The sequence below is a fragment of the Dasypus novemcinctus genome, chromosome 2 (assembly GCF_030445035.2).
Source record: "Dasypus novemcinctus isolate mDasNov1 chromosome 2, mDasNov1.1.hap2, whole genome shotgun sequence".
Taxonomy (NCBI): domain Eukaryota; kingdom Metazoa; phylum Chordata; class Mammalia; order Cingulata; family Dasypodidae; genus Dasypus; species Dasypus novemcinctus.
The window spans coordinates 171,881,614-171,903,197 of NC_080674.1; the positions used below are offsets into that span (position 1 = coordinate 171,881,614).

Sequence of the window (21,584 nt, forward strand, 5' to 3'; positions counted from 1 at the left end):
AATCAGTAATAAAGATGCCAGTGAAATCATGACAATGGGAAGAGATGTACAATCAATTTCAGAAAAATGGAGAAAGAAATCATGTGCAGACACAGCTTTTCACAGGCATTTTGGTGAAAGAGTTGGAAGCCACAATCTATTTGCTCCTTTCAAATTTCACTTTCCTGAGTCACAATTACCTCATTTGTGTAATGGGTTGAATGTTTTCTCACCTAAGTGCATAGGATTGGAGTAGATATCAAACAATATTCTTGTAAAAATAGATTTGTAAACTGTAGAGCTGAAGACATTTATAGATATATAAAATACTCATGTTATTAAAAGAAATGTTTGTGCTCATTGCCTATTCTTTTATATAATTTAGAAGAAAATGATATCTCCTAAAGATATTATCTCATTACTTAATTTTCATTGGATTCCTTTACTCTTTTGCCTTTTCATTAGAATTCAGTTGTTTGAATAAGCATCAGGAAACTCAGATTTAGAAATGTTGTCGATATTACCAAAGTTAAGGTCAAATGGCTTGCCAAAGTCACTCAGCTAGTTATTGAAAGATCCAGGTTTAGAATTCCCTTGTCCTAGTATAGTGCTTCTTCACACATTCATATAACAGACACCCCATTTCCCCAACCCAGCACTACAAATATCTTTCTGGAATTCGGCCTATAGAGGTAAAATAATGAATTATATACTGTTCATTTTTACATACAGAAATCAGTGAAGGTCGAGTGATGCATTATGTCAAAGAATTTAATCACACCAAAAGTAAGGAAAGAATTGCAAGTTCTCGCTCTTAACATATTTGTGTGTAACAAAAATGTGTTGACTAGGATGGATGGGGTAATGGATCTGTTACCTGGTAAGGACTTTACTAATTATCTGGAAATTGGAAAGGAATTGAGACTGTTTTGCATAGTAACGTAATATGACATGAACCTTTTAGCCAGGGGAAGCAGTGAATCATGTTTTATTTCTTACTATTGACTTTTAAACATTTTATGAATTTTAAGACTTACTATTTGTCTCAGAAATGCAGGTATGTTTATATGTTTGGGTTAGAGTTATCCTCAATCGATTATATGGGGGAAATGGAGCCTTACGGGGTCCCACAATAGTGGAGACACTTGGGAGGGGTAGGACGTGGGAAGCTGAATCGCACAATCTAGGACCATTTAATTGAAGTCAGTGTGATCTATTCTAGGGCAGAGTTTCTCAGCATTGGCACAAATTAGATTTTGGGTGCAATAAATATTTTGTGTGGGGGCTGTCCTGTGCATGGTGGGAGGTTTAACGTCACTCCTGGCCTTTATCCACTACATGCCAGTATATACCCTCCCCCCATTTGTGACTACCAAAAATGCCTCCAGACACGGCCAAATTTCAAAATATCCTTCGGGGTACTAGTTTGCTCCGTGGCAACCAGATGAAAACCACTATTCGGGAGTGAGCAACTAAGCTTCTGAAAATGCCCTGTTGTTGGATCACATTGGCTTGAGTACAATTTCTACAGAAAGCAAAACCTCAAGTGTGTTTTCTGAAAAGAACCATGGAAGTTTGCGCTGAAAAGATACAAGCTTTTGTTTTCCAAGAGTTGATTCTGTACCTCCCCATGAAGTTTTTTTTAATTTACTTATTTGTCGGTTTGTATATGTTTGTATGTATACAGCAGTTCTTTTGTATCATGGAAAACGTGTTTAGTAACTGGTGTCAAGTTCATGCCATCTTTGGTATAATTTCCTCTAATTATCCCTGAGTCTTTGGTAAGCCAATAAATACACACAACCCTGTGTTGGTGGTGGTGCACACATTTAAAGGGGAGGGCAAAGAAAGGAAATAAGATTTTTCTTCCATTGTCCTTCTGCTAAGTTCAGCATAGCAATAGCAGTATTGCTGTGTAAGTATGGTAATTCTAGAGTTCCAGATACAGATAGACAATAAAACTAGCAGTTGGTTGTCTAAGGTGATCGAAAAAGAGAACTTACTGTGGATGAACAGCTGTGAAATTTGACAGGTTTGGGATAAGTATTCTCAAATATACTAAAGGAAGGTAATTTTTTAAAATGGGAAGGGATGGGGAAGAAAGGTATCCTGAGGCTTGATGCTTGGTTTGCACAGTCAGAATTCTACATAAATAATCACACATTTCCCAGAGCCTTAGCCATTGTCATGTTGTTGAACTCTTTAGTTTTTTGCTAGTTCCACAGGAAATTGTAATCCAATGAACTCTGATACAAATAGGTCTTTTCTCTTCCAGTTCTGACAGGGTTGTGGGAACAAGGAAATTCATTACTTATGGATACTGACATATGATTAGAAGTCACAGAATTTCAGAATTTCAGCAATCATCGGGTCCAGCATAGCCATTTAAAGGTGAGGTCTGCCAGAAGTAAAATGACTTGCTTAAGGTTGCAACGCTTGTCCTCCCTTATAGTTCTAAGATTTTTTTGCCTAGTGAAGGTGAAAAAGCTCTTCCTTCTCCCTCATTAATTGATTTCTAACTAAAACCTATCAGAAAATAGAAGGAGGTATGTTAATCTTCTCTTTAGGAAAGAATGTAATTCACCTATTATTTGTTCCTTCTGGTACATGTAATATTAATGACAAAAACATGCTTATTCCATAAGTATATGAGAGAGAGAAAGAAAAAGAGATGTGTAGTTTCATCCATGATCATTTTCTTTACCATGAAAATATCTATTTCTAAAAATATCACAAAGTTTTCTCTTGATGCAAATTGATATTTTAAAATGATACAAACAGTCAGAATCTAACAAGGCAATAGGAATAAGGACAGGATCCTCTGCTTGAATAAAAAAATAAGCTGTAGTACAAATGAACATTGAATGATTTGACATTACCATATATCCAAATATGCAGAGGTTTTAAGTTACAGTACAGTTAATATGAATTGATAATTTGTGCAGTTTCTCAGTTGGAGTGTGTTTAAAGGACAGTGAAAAGAATGAGAAAAGATATGGAAAACAGGTTCTAAGCTGACCATCAAAGCTTTTATGAGTGTTTAGCCTGAATTAAACAAGACATGATAGGTATCTTTATTTAAATCATTGCCATGTGGCCTTTCCATTACTGTGTATGCCTCCGAAGTTTGAACTACGACCACAGCACATGTTTCAACTCAGTGTAAGTAAAAACACATGCGAATATGTGCCACCTGGGCCCTGAGCCTCTGTGGAGTTGCAACACCTACTCTCCTGTTCATTGAACTCACCCAGAACAACTAACAAGGAGGTGAGGATGGACAACCACTGCACCAAGGAACAGAGAAAGTCTACAACTACAAGCAAGAGAGTCCCATTCTTCAGCCAAATGTGATCCAAGCCCCCTCTCAATTAGAGGTGGAGTGGGCTTCACCATCCCAGAACCCTCAGGATTGGGGAACAAAATATGGACTAGTGTGGACTCTCTGGGATTCTACTATAGACTTATTGTGATTCTAGCAATGGAAGAAATTATATCATTGATGTAGAGACAGTGGCCACTGGAAGTGTTGAAGTCAAGGAGAGGGAAAAAGAAGAATAATATGGGGGCATTTCCCAGGCTTGGAATTGTCCTGAATGGCATTGCAATGACAGACGCAGGCCATTATATATATTGCCAAAACCAATAGAATTGAATGGGAGAGAGTGCAAACTACAATGTAAACTATAATCCATCCTGTGTAGCAGTACTCCAAAATGTGTTCATCAATTTTAATGAATGTACCATACTAATGAAAGAAGTTCTTAATGTGGGGAAAAGTGGGAGGTGTGAGAAGTGGGGCATTTGGGAATCTTTTATATTTTTTTGTGTAACATTTTATGTAATTTAAGTATCTTTAAAAAGTAAATAAATAATATTGTTTTAAAAAGCACTTGAGAAAAGCAAATGCTGCATATCACTTGGAGGGATGTTAGAGGGAATTCAAGCTTTTGATAGATAACTAGAAAATTCCATGTAACTTTGGGCTTCAGTAATCTTAAAAATAAATATCACATAGGAATTCTGTGCTCTTTTCATTTTCAGTCGCTTCCTTTTGACAATAGCAACTTTCTTAACAAGGCACCTCAAAACAATTTATGCCCTGGATTCAGAAATAACTCTGGTCATTATATGTCTGCAATAGTTAACATTACTTTTGTAGAATTAAGGTTCCAGAAAATAAAGATTGTGAACTGGGAGAATGGTGATTGGAATTGGTGGGAGGCAGGTGATTTGAGACATTTGCTTCTTGTTCTTATGTCTCTGATTTTAAAATAATAATCACAATACATTTATTATCATTATTTTAAGTTTTTAAGGCTTAAAGGTACTCCTTTAAGAATGTCTTCCTACTGAAACTGGGGAGAGAATGCTATTTCTTAGATTTAGACATTTAGTTTTTTGACCTGTTCCAAGCCAATTAAAATAATGCCAGAAATATCATTATTAACCATGTCTGTAGATACTTTATTCTTGAGCATTTCTACATGGTGAAAGTTAACCTGCTGTCTCTCAGGCATTGTCTCCTATAGGCAGTACTCATCAATCTGGCACAGTTTCTAAGTATAGTGTTAGGATCCATTTACAACTTAGATTGAGATGGCACATCTTTGAAAGATCAGCAAAGGAAAAAGTTACAAGTTCTTTAAAAAATGATAACCTAAAAGCAAGATGGCCAGAATTCATCCTGGTGTGTTTTAAGTGCTTGCAAATGAATAGTGAGAGTCAATTTTTAAATACTGAGGGAGGGTGTGTGTCTGCTGCCAACAAAGCGATGAAAAATCAGAAAGAGTCCAAGAGGGCTGCAATATTGTTAACCTTTTCAAGCAGTAAGAGCTGCATAGGAATCCTTCTGTGAACCATAGAAATAATGAATACTGAGCCCATTGGAACATAATCTCAATCAGCAAGATGCCACTGCTTTCCAGATTTCCTCACAGGGACCTTCTAATTTCGTGCCAAAACTAGCGGTGGATTTCTTCCTTCTAATCTCCCCTAATGCCTTATTTGATTATTGTCACTGCTCTCTGACCATGCACGGTCCCTTTAGGCTCTCATTTCCCAACTGAGTCACTCAGAGGAGGCTGAGGGCTAGGGCATCATCTAAGACCACCATCCACCTTGTTCCATGTGACACAGAAACAAGAACCATCGGAGCAAGGGGACCCCTCAAAGTTTTCCTGGCAATCTCTTTATCTTTGGATTATTGACGGAAAGCAAAGAAGCAAAAAGGGATATGAGGGATTTGGGAGATTTCTGTAGTTGATTGACAAAGGGGAGCTGTTTAGGTGGGAGGAGGAGACCGAGACAAGGGTAAACTGGGTATTTCAGTGACTTATATGATGGTGTCACCTCTGCACTGGCTGTACATTATTTTATGGTAAGTAAGACATTTTTTCTACATTTTCCTTTTAGTCCAGGAAAAAGGGAAAGCATACACTTAATGGGTGACTTCTAGATTAAGTATATGGAAGAAGTAAGGGGTGATGTGGCATTTATTTGCTGTGGGGTGGACCAGGGTGGATTGTATTCTACTCACAGGCTAGATAATGTCCTGGGGAATCCAGAAGATGAAGGAAATCTCTACTCAGAGAATGTCAGCCGTATCCTGGACAACCTACTTGAAGGCTATGACAACCGGCTGAGGCCAGGATTTGGAGGTGAGAGGCAGCATCCTTGCTGGACCAAACACCAGTACTCTCCTGTCCTACCTTTACTACCTTCCCAAGATTCAGTGGAGTCAGAAAAGAAATAGTATTTATGAGTGCTAAAGTGCAGTGACAGTGGGGTGAAGCTGTGTGTGTTCCCATCTGGTCTCTGCTCTTTCCTCAATTTGCAAGTTGCCTAAATCTCCAAAGCTCAGTTTCCTCCAATGTAATGTGGTGTATGAATAGTGCTTGCCTCCTAGAGTTGTGTGACTGTTGAATGAGGTTATCCATTTAAAACGATTTTCTTAGCAACTGGTCTGAGTTTGTATTTGAAAGACCCAAGAACGCTTCCTAATGTAATGGATTACGTAGGATGAGGTACAGATCCTGGCCCCTGGCCTTGAGAAGAAGCTCTGTGTTGAAGTCATCAGTTCAGGCCCCTTAACACCAGTGGTAATACTTCCTCCTTCCCTCTGGCCTAATTCCAGGTGCTGTCACTGAAGTCAAAACAGACATTTACGTGACCAGTTTTGGGCCTGTGTCAGATGTGGAGATGGTGAGTGATCTGAGTGATGAGGGGGTGTTCACTTGGGGGAGGAGGGCTAAATTTCAGATCTAATGGTAACGGGCACTGCTACCAAGCGTGACTCCGGACTCATGATGCATATGTGTGCACCCTCGGGGAGCACCCAGGCTGAAGAGCAGGTGGCTGGCTGAATCTTCTTCATATCTCAGGAAGGGCTGAACAAGTTAATCTGTAGGATTTTTTTAAGATTATACCTTCTATCATGCACTGATTCTTCTCTAAAAAGAAGAGATTTTCTCTTCTTTGTGAAGTCCTAGTAAATTTGTTGGAAGAGAAAAAAACAAACACAAAGATGCTATGTACATAAGAGTACATTGAGGATATCTATGAAATTTAAACCTTACCTGTCTTTTGTCATTATTGGTATATTTCATTAAAATGGTAAAGGGAGTCATTTGGAAAGGCTGATGCATGCCACTTTTTAGGGTGTGGATAGATCAGTAGGTGTTCTTGGGACTCTGTTCCAGGTACAGATGGCTGTGGGATTTGTAAGAAGGTATTTATAGTACATGGCAATGGAAATACAGGCTAGTCTTCTAGAACAAAGTGTATCACAATATCTTTCACAGTTCTCAGGTAGCAATTTCCCCTAAAACTGAAATATAAACACTGAAATAAATTTAACTATCTCTGAAGAGGTATGTCATTAAATTTTATTAGGGGAATGTAATTCTGGATAAACTATTTTTGGAGACTTTTTTTTCATCTTTTGCTTTTTGAACTGACCAGAAAATAAATACAAGAAGGAAAGAATGAAGAAAGAAATGACAAAAAGAAAGGAGTAAATGACAAAATGAAGGAGGAAGGTAGAAAAGGAATTAGGAAGAAAACCAGGAAGGGAGGGAAGGAAAGAAAAAGGGCTTATTAAAGAGATAAATGTCTTAAAACTTGAGGAAAAAGGAGAGTCAGCATTATTCAGCAAGCTGGATTATTTTTTTCAGCATCAGATTTTTCATTTAAATATTGACACACCCTAAATATAAAAAACTACCACCAGATTCTACTGTATTCAAGACTTGGGGATTCCTGGAATTTTATTTTATGCATTTTAAGTATATTTGTACAATAGAGACCTATTATAGTCTGGATCATTATTATGTGCATATGTACTGGGCCAAATTATGTTATTAAAATACAATCACTACTTGCCATAATACATCTCATAAAAGAACACATAAAGTATGCAAAGCAATATATTAGCAACGTTTTGATGTAATTACCAGTTGTTACTTATCATTGACTTTTGCAAAGACCCTTATCATAATTCCTAAGATTTTTTAATGTTATTTCATCAAAGCCTCAAATTAAAACTCATAATTTTGATTATGCATGTTTAAATGATGCTCCATTTATAGTAAACATAGTAACATTTGCTTTTATATCATCTGAGAAAAATAGAAAAGAATTATGAGGGGTAGCTGTAACATGGTTAGCAAGTAGTTTATCTATCTTTGGAACGTTATTGAATGTACAGTGATACATGGAGACCCGTTTGAAGGGGAACAAGGTGTCAAGAGGAATTGTTGGACTCACCAATTTTAGGAAGGTCAGAACAAAACCTAGATTATAAATCTTTTTTTTTTTTTCTTCATTAGAAAAGTTGTAAGTTTACAGAAAAAGCATGCGTAAAATACAAAGTTCTCCATATATCACCCTATGGTTAATATCTTGCATTAGTGTGTTACATTTGTTACAATGATGAAAGAACATTTTATAATTGTACTATATCTCATGGTTTACCTTAGGGTACACTGTGTTGTACAGTCACATAGATTCTTTTAAAAAATTATCCTAGTAACATATACAACCTAACAATTGCCCTTACAATCACATTCGAAGATGTGTTTCTGCTAATTAGTTTCACAATGTTGAGCTACCATACCATCATCCATTACCAAAATAGATTTTAAATCTTTCAATCTATTAGGAAGGGAAGACATAGCTAAGTCAATGGAGGGAAGATGACTGCCTGAACAGATAGAAATAGTGGGAATATTGAGGAGTGTCAAGGTAGGGAGGGAAGTTTGTCTAATTCAGTGTCACCTTATATAACAATATCACAAACTGTTTGAATCTGAGAAAAATAATGACTCATGACATCTTAACTTCCCTGAGAAGTTACAGTCATAAAGCGTTGCTTTATTTCTTAAGTTTTAGAAAACGGTATATAAACTAGTGAATAAACATTCTTAGCAAAACAGCTCCCCAGCCTCATTGAATATCTTATTTTCTCTTAGGAATATACGATGGATGTTTTCTTCCGCCAGACCTGGACTGATGAGAGGCTGAAGTTTAGGGGACCAACTGAGATTCTGAGTTTGAATAACTTGATGGTCAGTAAAATCTGGACACCTGACACTTTTTTCAGGAATGGCAAGAAGTCGATTGCACACAACATGACAACCCCTAATAAGCTTTTCAGGATAATGCAAAATGGAACCATTCTATACACCATGAGGTGAGGTTTCTCCAATTCTGTTTCCACCACTGAAATGACTTGTCCTTTATACTAACTAAGAACCGTTTATTTCAATGTGCTTAGGCTTACCATCAATGCTGATTGTCCCATGAGACTTGTTAACTTTCCCATGGATGGACATGCTTGTCCGCTGAAGTTTGGCAGCTGTAAGTTACAGAAAGAAAGCTTCTGGAGTCAAATAATACATTCGCAATATGTAATTATTTGGATGTAGCCAGAGACTAGAAAGCAGGAAAGAAATATTATAATTACACATTTGGTGTGATTTCAGAGATATACTTAATTAATCATGCCTGACATTCTTGTAAAGAGTCAGAGGTTTTAATCACAGAGATTAAAGAAAAATATTAGAGCAAACTTACTGCTGATGTTTATTTTCTTTTTTTATGAACAATACTTGCTTTGACGGAAAAAAATGTCAACCACTTAGATTCACTGTTATGCTTAATTTGTTTAAAAAATTCAGATGCTTACCCCAAAAGTGAAATCATTTATACTTGGAAAAAAGGACCACTTTACTCAGTAGAGGTCCCAGAGGAATCTTCAAGCCTCCTCCAGTATGATCTGATTGGGCAAACTGTATCCAGTGAGACAATTAAATCTAACACAGGTAAGGATTTGACCAATAATGACTATAATCCTATAAGGATTACACGTTCAAAATATTTATTTCTTTTTCCTCTGCCACAGCTATCTTCAGCTATGCTTGCCATTTTGAAATGATGAGTAACTTTGTTTAACATTAACTTTGCAGCACTTACAAAGGTCCATGTAACCTTGGAATGAGTTGTATTTTTTTTATGTTACCCAAAGATACCCACCAAAAATCATATTGAGCTGAGGTGTCTCTTTCTTCTATCAGTATCTTTGTCATACATTGAAATATGTTTTCACTTGTTTTCTTCCAGCCTATGCTAACTTGAAAACCAACAAGATGTATCTTCAGCCGTATTCTTTTTTTGCAGACTGTCAATAGTGATAATGCTGATATACGTGTCTCCCAACAGGTGAATACATAATAATGACAGTTCATTTCCACTTGCAAAGGAAGATGGGCTACTTCATGATACAGATATATACACCTTGCATTATGACAGTCATTCTTTCCCAGGTGTCCTTCTGGATTAATAAGGAGTCTGTCCCAGCAAGAACTGTCTTTGGTATGCCTCTCTATTTCTGCTCCAGTTCCATTCATTCTCCACCTCTCATTGCTTGTGTACTTGAAGGTGAATATTCAAGCCAGTGTGCTTTTGCGACTCATGAAGGAAATGGACTCCTATTTCATTCAGACACATATATCATGTAAAAGCACCTTCACCTTGTCATAATTTGTGTAGTGAATCAACAAAAAATATTTTCTCAACAAGGATCCTGATATCTTTAATGTATCCTATGTAGGAATTTTCGATTTCTATTAGCTTTTTATAACAACAACAAAAATATGAAGACAGGTAAAAACAGACATGCAAATCCACTAGAGTAAAAGGCTAAGATATTGGACTTGCTAATAAATAAATTATATCTCACTTCTAATAGGTTGGACCATATAAAATTGTGATTTTGTACAATTAATTATCTTTAATTTCTTATGGTTCAATATAATTGTTTGGAGACATTTGGAATCACTGTAGGTTTAAAGAGCAAAATGAAATAATAATAAGAAAAGAGCTATAACAGAAACTTTCATTGGTAAATATTTAAAGCTGTGTTTAATGTAACAAAATTAAATTCTTGTTGGGTTTTCATGATTGTGAATTAACTAGTTCACATGGAAGAAATGAGTTGAACTAAAATCACGGATAAATCTTGGTTTCCCACTGAATTGATTAGCACATTTCTTTTTTGTAAATTATAAAAGAATATCTGCCTAATGATGTCAAACATCAACATTTCACATGTACAAAATTGTACAAATTCTCCAAATCATAATTCAAGAAAGAACACTCTTGGCAGATGGATGATGAAATTGTTTTCTCATAAGCAAGAAATAAAAAAATTGAGGTACCAAATTTTATGCTCACTATTCAGACCTGATAGACATCTAAAATATTAAGAAAGATGTTACCAGTTAATCTAATTGGCAAGACACTCAAGTTTCTGCTTATGGGATAACAATTTGCTGTACATTTTCCCAAGTAGTACACAATTAGAATTTTTCAAGGTTTCAGATTTTATAATAGGTAAACTAAAGCAATTCAACAGATACTTTTTTGAGCAACCACTGTATTAGGTATTGAAGGATACAAAAATGATATGCTACCTATCTATGATAATATCTGATCCATCTATTAACATCTAACAATACGTATCTAATATTCTATGAAAATTTTGAAAAGTGATAATACAATAAAATATAACACAAATTACTTTATATTCTAGAATACTTAATCTTCTCCACCAAGATGTTCTCATTTTATCTTACTACAAGATTCAAAATGTAAATTCTCTATTTCCCATTCTCTTTCATTTTAGGGATCACTACTGTTTTAACCATGACCACTCTAAGCATCAGTGCCCGGCATTCTCTGCCCAAAGTGTCATATGCGACTGCCATGGACTGGTTCATCGCTGTTTGTTTTGCCTTCGTTTTCTCTGCCCTTATTGAGTTTGCAGCAGTCAACTATTTTACCAATCTTCAGACTCAGAAGGCCCAAAGGAAGGACCAAATCTCAACCCCACCCCCTGTGACACTATCAAAAGCAACAGAACACTTGGAAGCTGAGATTGTTTTGGTAAGGATTTAATTTTCTAATGTTATCCACCATGTAGGAAAAAGTAGCCTAAATGACATTTCAATTCAATCAAATAGTTCAGGAACAATATTAGTTGTGCATATTACATAACTTTCCAACTAAGTACAGGGCCAACTTCTCTTCCAACTTCACAGTGAAAAGCCAAGGAACAATCTTTCCTTTATCTTTGCTCTAAATTTTTGACGTTTTAAAACATTGTCCTCACTATTATGGGCAGATTCCAGGCTCTTAGAGGAGGCTAGAAAATTCTTCTCAGCCTTTAGTTGTTTTCATTGAATATGTTCACTTAGACCTACTAGGGAGAATAAAGTGAAAAATATATATATATATATATGTTCTTAAGGAGGCTTTTGAGCCATGTTAGAAATCTGTGTGTTGCTTTATTTCATGAGGACATGATGTGAATATTAAGTTCTATGAACATTGGGTCATAACCCAAGAATTTGATTCATATGAAAACATTCACATTTTCATATGCATGTATTAAATACATATAGATTAACAAGTTTTATTCAGAGGTTTATAATCAGTGAAAGATACTCATAAACTCATAAACTTAAGTTTAGATTTGGTGTGTATTAGAATAGGTATTAATAATTTGGGGGTCATAAATGCCCACCCCTCATTTTGATTTTATATATGATCAAATACCACAGTTAAGTTGTATACACACTTTTTAAAAACTGGATTATAGAACTGATTGACAAATATAAAGTATTATTTCAATTGAACCCCAAAAATTAGCTCTTAGAAAACAGGGAGATTTTGATCTGTAAAGTAATATAGATACATTAAACTAGGAAGTCACTTTATAATTGATTGATTCTAGTAACATTTCTATGTCGCAACACTACAAGCAGCCTATTTACATTAAGGTATAAGCCTCAGTTTAATTTTATGATTAAAACATTTATAAAACTACACATGTTCTACTTCTCAAATAGCAGACATTTGTGGTTAACATGGTGATTTTTTTTATTGGAGAAGTTGTAGGTTTACAGAAAAATCATACCTAAAATAGATAAAATGGTGATAATTTTCTTATTGCAATTTTTCTCCTTGATAAGATAAGAAACTTGTTTAAGTCTTTTCACTTTCTTCAAGAAATAGGATAAAGCCATTACTATAGTTAGTGGAAATAATTTAAAAAGTTGTTTTCTTGTGTTATACCTCATTTAAAAAAAACTCTTGCCTACCAGAGATGCAATCTAATTACCGAATTTTACAAATGGAAAAAGAGTTTTAGGGAAGAAAAATGTTAGTTACTAGTTGATAGCAAAACTAAGATTTGTTCTTAGAACGCCTACTATTCAGAACTTTAGAAAGACTGAGCCTTAACAATTCCTTAAAGACATAAAAATACCTGTGCATATACCACTGGATAAAATCTTTTCAGAATGTAGGTGAGGTCACTCGCAGAATTCTTCCATTGATTCAGTGGCATTTTCTTTCTACGTTATTTAAAAGGTCACCAAAATACAAATCTGTAAGCAAAATATGCTAGTCCGAAGACCTAATCCAAACATTTTTGAAAACCACATTTTTCAGGCAAGACAAATTCTAAACTTTTTGAGAATTGCTCTTTGTCAAAAAAAAATCTATTACAATCTATGTTTATATAAATTATGTATCTACATATTGTCCAAAGACCCTATCTTATCCTTAATATATTTCTTTAAAGAAAGAAATAATTTTTATCAGAAATCATTTTGCCAGTTTCTCATTTGGGAAATATAGTAATGTGGAAAAAGGAATCTCATGAGAAACAGGATAAAAAAAAGTTATGCTAAAGATTTTTAATACGCTATGCATCAGATATTGAAACAAAAGGACTAAATTCGGTACTTCATCTCTCTTGGGATATATAGTACTGATAGAAATATGATTTTAAATCCCTGGAAAAAAACATAGAATTATCATCTCAGGCTATTATTGAAAGGTATAATTGATTAATAAGATGAAATTTAAGATCTCATAGATCTCATGCCATCCTAACATAATAACATATAATGAGTGGGTCATCTGGGAAACTGGATAACATATTCTTTTAATTTAAATCATCTGAAAGTTCTTTTTTTCCCTAGCACGTTAACTGCTTTTTTAAATTAAAAATTATATTTCTGAACCTGACTTCAATTAGGATATTTTAAGACAATGAAAAGGTAGACATTATTTCTGAAAGCCTAGCTCAGAGTGTAGAATTAAAAAACACACACACACACACACACAGCAAAACAATTAATAACAAAAACCAAAATAACCAAACCAAAGCTTGAAGGTATAAAAAATGAATATAGGTGATTACATAGAACATTTACAGTTCATTTGTTCATGCCTGACGTTGGGAATTTTCCTTACCTAGTGCAGAGGAGCAAACATAAATAACCTGTTGTTGTTTGTACAACAAAATGGTATATTATAATTGCAAGTTGTAAGGTCATTTTTTTTTCTTTCAAATACCATGACATTTAAAAATAAGTATACAGTTATAATCAAAATAACATTTATTTGAGTAAGTTGAACACTGAAATAACAAACTAATGCGGTGAATTTGAAATGAAATGAAATGCTTGTATATTTCATGTGATTCAAAAATATTCCAATGTAGTCATTGCTTTCTATAGGAAACTACTTAGAATGAGTATGGGGGAAAGTTTATCACTTTTATTTTGACCTTGAAATTTAATATAATGATGACAAAGAGACTCCGGCATTTTAAACCTAGTACTCAAATCCAAAAAGACACCTGTTTTAGTTTCCGAGGCTGCTCAACGCAAATATCATGAAATAGGTTGTCTTGAACAATGGGGATTTATTAGCTCACAGTTTTGAGACTGAGAAAATGTTCAAATGAAGGCCTCATCAAACCAATCCTTTCTCCCCAAGACTGGCATTTTGTGGCTGGCTGCTGGTGACCCTTGGTCCTTACCTTGTCATATGGCAAGTCACATGGCAGTGTTAGCTGGTCTCTCCCTTCTCTTCTGCGTTTTGTTGATTTCAGCTTCTTGCTTCTGTAGCTCTCTCTCTCTCCATACTATTTATGAAAGGCTATAATAATAACATTAATACCCATCCCAAATGAAGTGGATCACACCTTACCTGAAGTAGCCTCATCAAAAGTCCTACTTACAAGGGGTTCACATCCACAGGAATGGATTAACTCAAGAAATTGTTTTGCTGGGGTACATGCAGCTTCAAACCATCATGATACCTTAAAGCTAAATCTTCAGAGGTGTTCTATAGAATAATTACCTTTCTGTTTTTAAGGTACTTGGAATTGGAGATATTATTTTTTCAGATGTTGAGAAATTGCCCACAGCATCTTTCATGCTCATATGACATCTCTCCACATTGTTTTAACAGGCATTCTCTCTTGGCATTAGAGAGTCAGTCCTGTTTTCATGGTTTCAGAACGCACTGTGTGTTTGGGGCTGACCTAAACTGCGTGGAAGACCCAGTTTAGACATTGGCCTCATTTTGGATATTTAAAGGTCTAAGCTCTCATCACTATGTTTGAGAATGAATGATGCCTGCCCTCCCTTCCCCCCTCCTCCCATCTACGCACCCTTCCCCACACACAGTGTGCTTTCTTTTCTTTACAGGGGCTGTGAAAACTGACCAAACTTTCATTACTCAGGACAATAGCTTTATTTACACCACTTACATTGTTTATTGATTTTCTTTTTCTTCTTTTCCTCTGGTAACTATTCACTGAGTACCCATTGATTCACTGAACCATTCATATCATAAGTATTTGTTATGATCTTTTGCATGTCGGGCCCTGTGTGGAATGCTGAGAATACGGTAGAGTGAGACCAAGAGGGCCCCCTGTCTAACAGGAAGAGGAGCAATTAATGAGCCATTGCAATACATCATAATAAGGGCTGTGGCTAAGGATGTATAGTGGGCTGGGGAAGAACAATGTAGGAGTACAAAAATCAGTCTGGAAGGGTCGTCACTTCTGGAGGAAGTAATGTCTAAACTGAGAATAGAAAGATTAGTCTAGCTCTGTGTTGAAAGCATGAAGCCAGTTTCTAGAAACTTGGGCACAGAGAGGGAAATAAATATACCCTGCCCTCCTTTTCAAGGAGATGCCCGTTGGGCTATTACCACTTTGCCTTATACCTAAACAGAGAAATCTGAAGGATAGGATTTGCAAGATTTACCACTCCTCTTCCAAATATTGCCAATGAATATTCCCTTGCTTACCATCATCATTCCCTAGAAATCTATTTGAAACAGGATTAAGTCAGGTGCATCAGAGACCCTAAGCAACAGAAATATAATGGAACCCTTCCCCAGTGGTTGTGACATTGTATAATTTACAGGGAGTATTGAGCAAAGATAAAGGTGTAGGTTGTTAACTCTTTCCCCGCCCCTCCTGCCAAATTCCTTCCCAACATTTCTCCACCCTGAACCCTCTAAACGTTATAATAAAGCTCTCAGACATTCCCTAACACCACCGTCCACCAGATTGCTGTCAGTAAGTGGATTCTCTGTAGAAATTCTGGGGTCATTTCTGCCCCTAACTCTATCGGTGGTAAAAGTAAGTATAAGAAAGTCCAACAGAGTCCTAATATTTCCCATAACCATTAAAATGATGCTTTTTAAATATATGAAATACTAAAGGTTTTAAAAAATATATTTTCCCTTACTTTTGGTGCCCTGCATTACTGGCTCTAAAAGTAGGTGCACAGTTTGTCCGTTGAAGGATGCAACCCTGGTTAGAATATCTCCACTGAGAGGTAACCCATTGCCCCCACCCCATTAATCTATTAGACTCATCTCATTGAATGCTGCATCAAAATTCTTCTAAATACTTCCCAAATGCCTTATCCCTACACCAAATAATGATTGTCATAATGTCCAGTTTGACTCAAAGTAGTTTTGTAATGACATTACTTAAAACAAAGCAGTACCCTAAAAATATCCAAGGCAGGATGGCACTCAGCAGCAGGGGAGCCCTGGAAAAATTCAAAACCGCAGGTGTTCCACTCAAAACAGTGACAGCCCCAAGCTGAGCTCTCATCTGGACTCTGACAAAAGCCCATTTTACCATCAGCTGAATCTTTTGGGTTTACAATAGTGCAGGCAGGGTCTGATGCAAACCTGTAGCTTGAACATTTTTGCAAAATTCATTTTCTTTTCATTTCAGAGATCCAATGTGTTTTCTGCTAAAGTTGTGTCCAGTTTCCTCATGCTGCCAATTCCCAATTATCCAGAAGCTGATTACCCAGCATGTGGGTTAGCAAGGTCTTTTGCATTTCCTTTAGCATATTGTGTTTGCTGCCTGCTAGAAATTTCTCCACTCACTGCTGGGCAGTGGGAAATTTATGACTCTAAACCAGCAACTCTCAACAAGGTGTGTGTCGCCCCCGCCCCCCCACCAGGGGCCATGTGGAAATGTATGGAGTCAATTTTGTTGTAATGACTGACTTGGGAAAGGAGACTCTGCTGGTATCCTATGGGTAAAGGCCAGGAATGCTTCTAAAATTCCTGTGATGCGCATACAGACCCCGCACAGCGGAAGACGGGCCCCACACAAAATGCCAGTAGTGGTGAGGTTGATGTTGAAGAAGAGCACTATAAATCCTAAAACTGATGGAAAGGATAGCATAATAATTGTGTGAGCTTCCTCCTGTCTTTAGTCTTTTATCTCCAAGAAGAAAATACTATTCACTTTATCAATTTATAAGGAATAAATGAGATAATGCCTGTGAATTGCCTGGTAGTGTAAGTCAATAGTAAGCATTTGCGTAAGGGACATATAGTATACAATATTATATTAAAGTTCAATGTAACAAAATAAAACTTTCTGTTCCTTCTCTTTACCTGTTCACTCCAACTTTGGAGAAACCTAGGAAATTCACTCATTTGTTCATTTGGCATCTGTTTATTAAGCATATGGTATGGCTCTTCCCTGGGTAGGCACTGTGGAGCACTCATGCTTGAGAATAATGTCTTCTACCATTAATGTTTCTTGCTAGGAAAGAAGGTAAGGTACTACAGAAATAATTACTCCTATAAGGGAGAATATGATAACAGCTAATAGGGTTGTAACAGCTAAGCTGACAGAAGAGTGAACAAAGGCTGGGTGAATCAGTGATATTAGGAGGTACCAGAGTTCATATGAATGAAAAAATAAAGATGGGGTAAATAGAAGGCTATTTCAGGGAAAGAAGAAATACAGTAAAGGTATATGAGTGGTGAGGATGAGAGGCACACATATGTCGTAGAAAATCGAAAATCTACTTAAAATTTGCTGAGGAAAAAAATGTGTATATATAATGATTGTCCCCATTTTAAATATGGGAACTTGAAGCTCAGAGAGAATATGTTACATACAGTAAGTAGTAGTTATGGAATTGCAGTCTAGGGCTTTCTGATTGTCCTTTTATTCCTAAGAAAGCCTCCACAAAGATTGTTTGAGAAAGTAGATGGGCAAAGAGGAATCCTATTGTAGGGACACTCAGTTCCAAGCTAACATCATTGTGCTTACATTTTTCCATATTGCTTCGTTCTGAATGATATCTCTTAACTCTGGACATAATTTGTCACTCATAATTAAGCCCATTTTGTCAATGCTAAGAGAGTCGCAATGAACTGTTTTGTCCACATCTCTGAAGAAGGGGGAGGGGGCGATAATGCCTTATATTTTTGTAGTACATTATATTTTGTAATCATCTTTTCATTTCAGTAAACTAGGCATGTTTACCCTCTTTCCCCCTAAAAAAAGAAAGAAATACAGGTTTCAGACAAGAAATGCAAGTTATTCAAAGTGAAACTGAATATAAAAAGAAAGCCTTCTTCTCTGAAGGTCTATCCTCTTTCTACTTCATCATGATACTTACAAATTCTATTAGAGGAGAGTATGTCAGTGCTTCATACACAAAGGGGGAGAATGAAACAGTGACACATTTTGCTTTCTCAGATGGAGAATATTTTAATTGCATGTTTAAAAGATGAAAATTCAAATTAGTTTCTGAGAATTCCAATAGAAAGCTTTTGGAAGATGGTACTGTGTTGCTTCCCTAAGAGACACAACATGCATTTGTCATCAAAATGCACTACTCTGATCCTATCCATGCACTGTCTGGTGATGATGGGTATAGAATTCCTCACCTGTTACATATTTTAATAGAAAGTGATAGTCACTTCATATCCAAGGTCAGCAGACAAGGCCGCCTGCTCTTTAAAACGCTCTTGTACCTCAAAGAGCTATGATTTATTTAATTCTACCCAAAGTACCTACAACTGTACTGGGCCAAAAGACGTTTTTTTTTGCTTGAAATTTGCCATGGGCATATCAAATCAGATATGACTATAAAGACCCACTTTTGTTTTTAGTGAAGGAACAGATTTTTACATGACCCCTAAAAGCATACCAGGTTTGCCCTCTCAATGATGACTATTGTTATGTAGATGCTGACTTTCATTCAGGAGGGGGACAGAAAGAAAACAGGGTCTTGGGGTTGTTTCCTGCAGTCCAAATGTCACCACAGTGGCAGGTCATTCTCATCCTGTGGCTCGGCCAGCAATGGGGAGGCGGCCGCTTCATCCTGTAGCTGCTGGGTTGCTGGCTAAAGCCACAGGGTGCTGCCCATGTGAGTAACACACCCTGCCAGGCAGCAAAGTGGTGATTTTGCCGCCAGGGAGGAAACACGACTGTTTTACAAGAGCAGAGATAATGCACAGCAAGTATTTGAGGCTGAGACCCAGCAAGGACAACCTGCCCACAAGGAGAGTGTCTATTCTAGGATGCAAGCAAGAAAAGGTAGGGATCAGAAGAAGGCCCCCTAGATTCCAAAAGCGTGGAAAGAAGTCTAAATCAAACAGAATCAGAGTCTTTGAACTAGGGCCAATACTTTAGAGTAGAGATGAAAAAGCAGTGAAATGAAGCAGGCACTGAAACTGGCCACTGGGATTTGTTACTATCAGTGTGAGCAAGGGCAAGATAGTTTCCTTGCCCGCCTCCTAGCCTTCTCACCGATCAAATAATGCATTAAACATTCCCTTCAAAAAAAGTTTTGATTGTTGATGATTTCAGTGGAACAGAAAATCTAATGACAGAAAAGAACCTATAGCAATTCTGAAGTTAGTAAGTAAATCAGTTTGGTGACATAAGATGGAGGAAGACCAGTGGAGAGTTCTGAATAATAATAAGAAGAAAGCTTCATAATAGAATTTCTGGGCTAAAAGGCAGGGATATTTCAAGAGATGAGCAGTCTTCTCATTAAAGTTAGTAGCTTTATGTCACTGGCCTTTAACATAAGTGAGCTCCTTTTTCATCCCAGCTAGTTCAAAGTTGCATGTGTGAAGATGAAAATGTAGATTGGGCATGTGTTTAAAAGAATGATATGCATTCACTGAACTGTTATTTTCGAGTATTAAATAATTGTTCGCTTATTCTAAATTGGAACCCTCCTCCCTATTGCCTACACCTATTGTACCCCAGGTAAATGGATAACCAGGGGGCCAATAAACCTTTGCAACCTGGCTCATCTCTTCCTAATGATGCAATCTTCAACAGTATTTCTGGCACATGGAATGTGTTTGGTATCAGTTGCTGATCTGCAATATAAGATGAAATGTTAGACGCAAGCAAATCAAAAATATACAAACACACACATGTATATACTTGTTTTAAGTGTTTTAGGCTTTTTTAAAAAAAGTAGTATCTCCAAATACTATTAAGAATTTGTTAAAGTCTTTCTTACATGGTAAGGAAATACTCAACAAATAGTTCTTAATGTTGAAAAAATGAATGATAAAATAAGATCTTTCTATCTAGGCTGATGATTTGTGTCTTTCTTCCACAGCACCCTGATGCCAAGTACAATCTGAAGAAAAGAATCACCTCTCTGACCTTGCCAATAGTCCCTTCCCCTGAGGCCAGAGCTCCCATCTTACCACCAACACCTCTCACCCCACCACCACTCTCTCCAGCTTTCGGAGGCACAAGTAAAATAGACCAATATTCCCGAATTCTCTTCCCAGTTGCATTTGCAGGATTCAACCTTGTATACTGGGTAGTTTATCTTTCCAAAGACACGATGGAAGTGAGTGGCAGTGTCGAATAGTTTGTAGCCAGGACAGCCTGGATACCACAAGGTTTCATTTTCTTTATTTTTTTTAAAGAAAGTATTAGAACTTGTATAGATGCTTTTCAGAGCATGAACTCAAAATTGAAAATCTGTAACAAATATCTTTGAGTAAGGACATACAGGCCATAAAAGCAATAATGTTACCCCTCAAAATTAAAAGTTGAAGATTGTTGAAAAATATGACATTACAAAGAGAAAGCTCTTTGTAAGATGAATTCAAGATGATTTTGTCATTCTTTCCTTCATTGTTGAATGTTTTAATTGTCACTGTGAATAACATTTAAATATAATAAGAAATGCTGACACCTCCAAAGGTTACCTTAAAATGTGTTTATTTTAGCTTAGTTTCCAGGAGAGAAAAATAATAAATACTGCCTAAATATTTATCGATAAGTTAATGCCAGCATGCTGGAGGTCTTTATGCTTGTAAAATGACTTTCACTTGTATTGTAAAACCTACATTGAGTTTAGCCATTCATTCTTAATCTCATTGTGCAGTTTTACCTCAATAAATATGGTATTTGTACAAATATGAATTATACATGGATCATAACTTATGTATGTACATGTACATAGTTTTGGTTGCAATACAGGGTTGTTTTATTCTGTTAACTTCTCTTTTTAAATTATATGTTTAAATAATTCTGTGCAATTATATAAAAAATGGTGAGTAAAAGGAAGCCTTGTATCTTAAGATTGTGGATATATCTCTCTGATTTTCCACGTTTCTAACTATAAAGTTAATAAAACAACATTAAGCATGGTACTCTGGATGTGTTAACTAGGAAGAAAAGCTTCCTTAGGTATGGGGAAACGAGGTAGTTGCTTCTTTTCCATTTCTAGTATACCTGGTGGCTTTAAGAGGCAGAAGGTATGGAGAATCAGCCTCTGTCACTAAGGACTTAAAAAAAAAAACTTGAGCTTGTATGAACATAATCACTCCTTGCCCTCCATCCTGCTCTACTAACAATGAAAAAGTAATGCAACTAATCTCCCTATCTACCATCACAGCTCTTCTGATGCTTACTCTAACTG

At 36.3% G+C, this 21,584-nt stretch overlaps 1 protein-coding gene across 3 annotated transcripts; it reads left to right on the forward strand.

Moving 5' to 3' along the window:
* The first annotated feature begins 4,873 nt into the window (after positions 1-4,873).
* Positions 4,874-21,315, forward strand: GABRA6 (gamma-aminobutyric acid type A receptor subunit alpha6). Of its 3 annotated transcripts, XM_058281820.2 has the most exons (10): positions 4,874-5,359; positions 5,521-5,639; positions 6,116-6,183; positions 8,451-8,671; positions 8,756-8,838; positions 9,159-9,302; positions 9,700-9,852; positions 11,165-11,424; positions 16,601-16,807; positions 20,265-21,315. In XM_058281820.2, the coding sequence occupies exons 1-10, from the start codon at positions 5,319-5,321 to the stop codon at positions 20,523-20,525; spliced, it is 1,557 nt and encodes a 518-aa protein (XP_058137803.1). In that variant the 5' UTR covers positions 4,874-5,318; the 3' UTR covers positions 20,526-21,315. The 3 variants fall into 3 exon arrangements, with proteins under 3 accessions (XP_058137803.1, XP_058137822.1, XP_058137811.1); XM_058281839.2 differs by lacking the exon at positions 5,521-5,639 and having other exon boundaries at positions 4,876-5,359; XM_058281828.2 differs by lacking the exon at positions 16,601-16,807 and having other exon boundaries at positions 4,884-5,359.
* Positions 21,316-21,584: the final 269 nt, after the last annotated feature.

Bases quoted from the DNA above. Each gene is read 5' to 3' on its own strand.
- GABRA6 (XM_058281820.2), top strand. From the start codon at position 5,319: ATGATGGTGTCACCTCTGCACTGGCTGTACATTATTTTATG. The intron at 5,640-6,115 runs GTGAGAGGCAGC...GCCTAATTCCAG, and splicing joins GCTGAGGCCAGGATTTGGAG to GTGCTGTCACTGAAGTCAAA. The intron at 9,303-9,699 runs GTAAGGATTTGA...GTCTCCCAACAG, and splicing joins GACAATTAAATCTAACACAG to GTGAATACATAATAATGACA.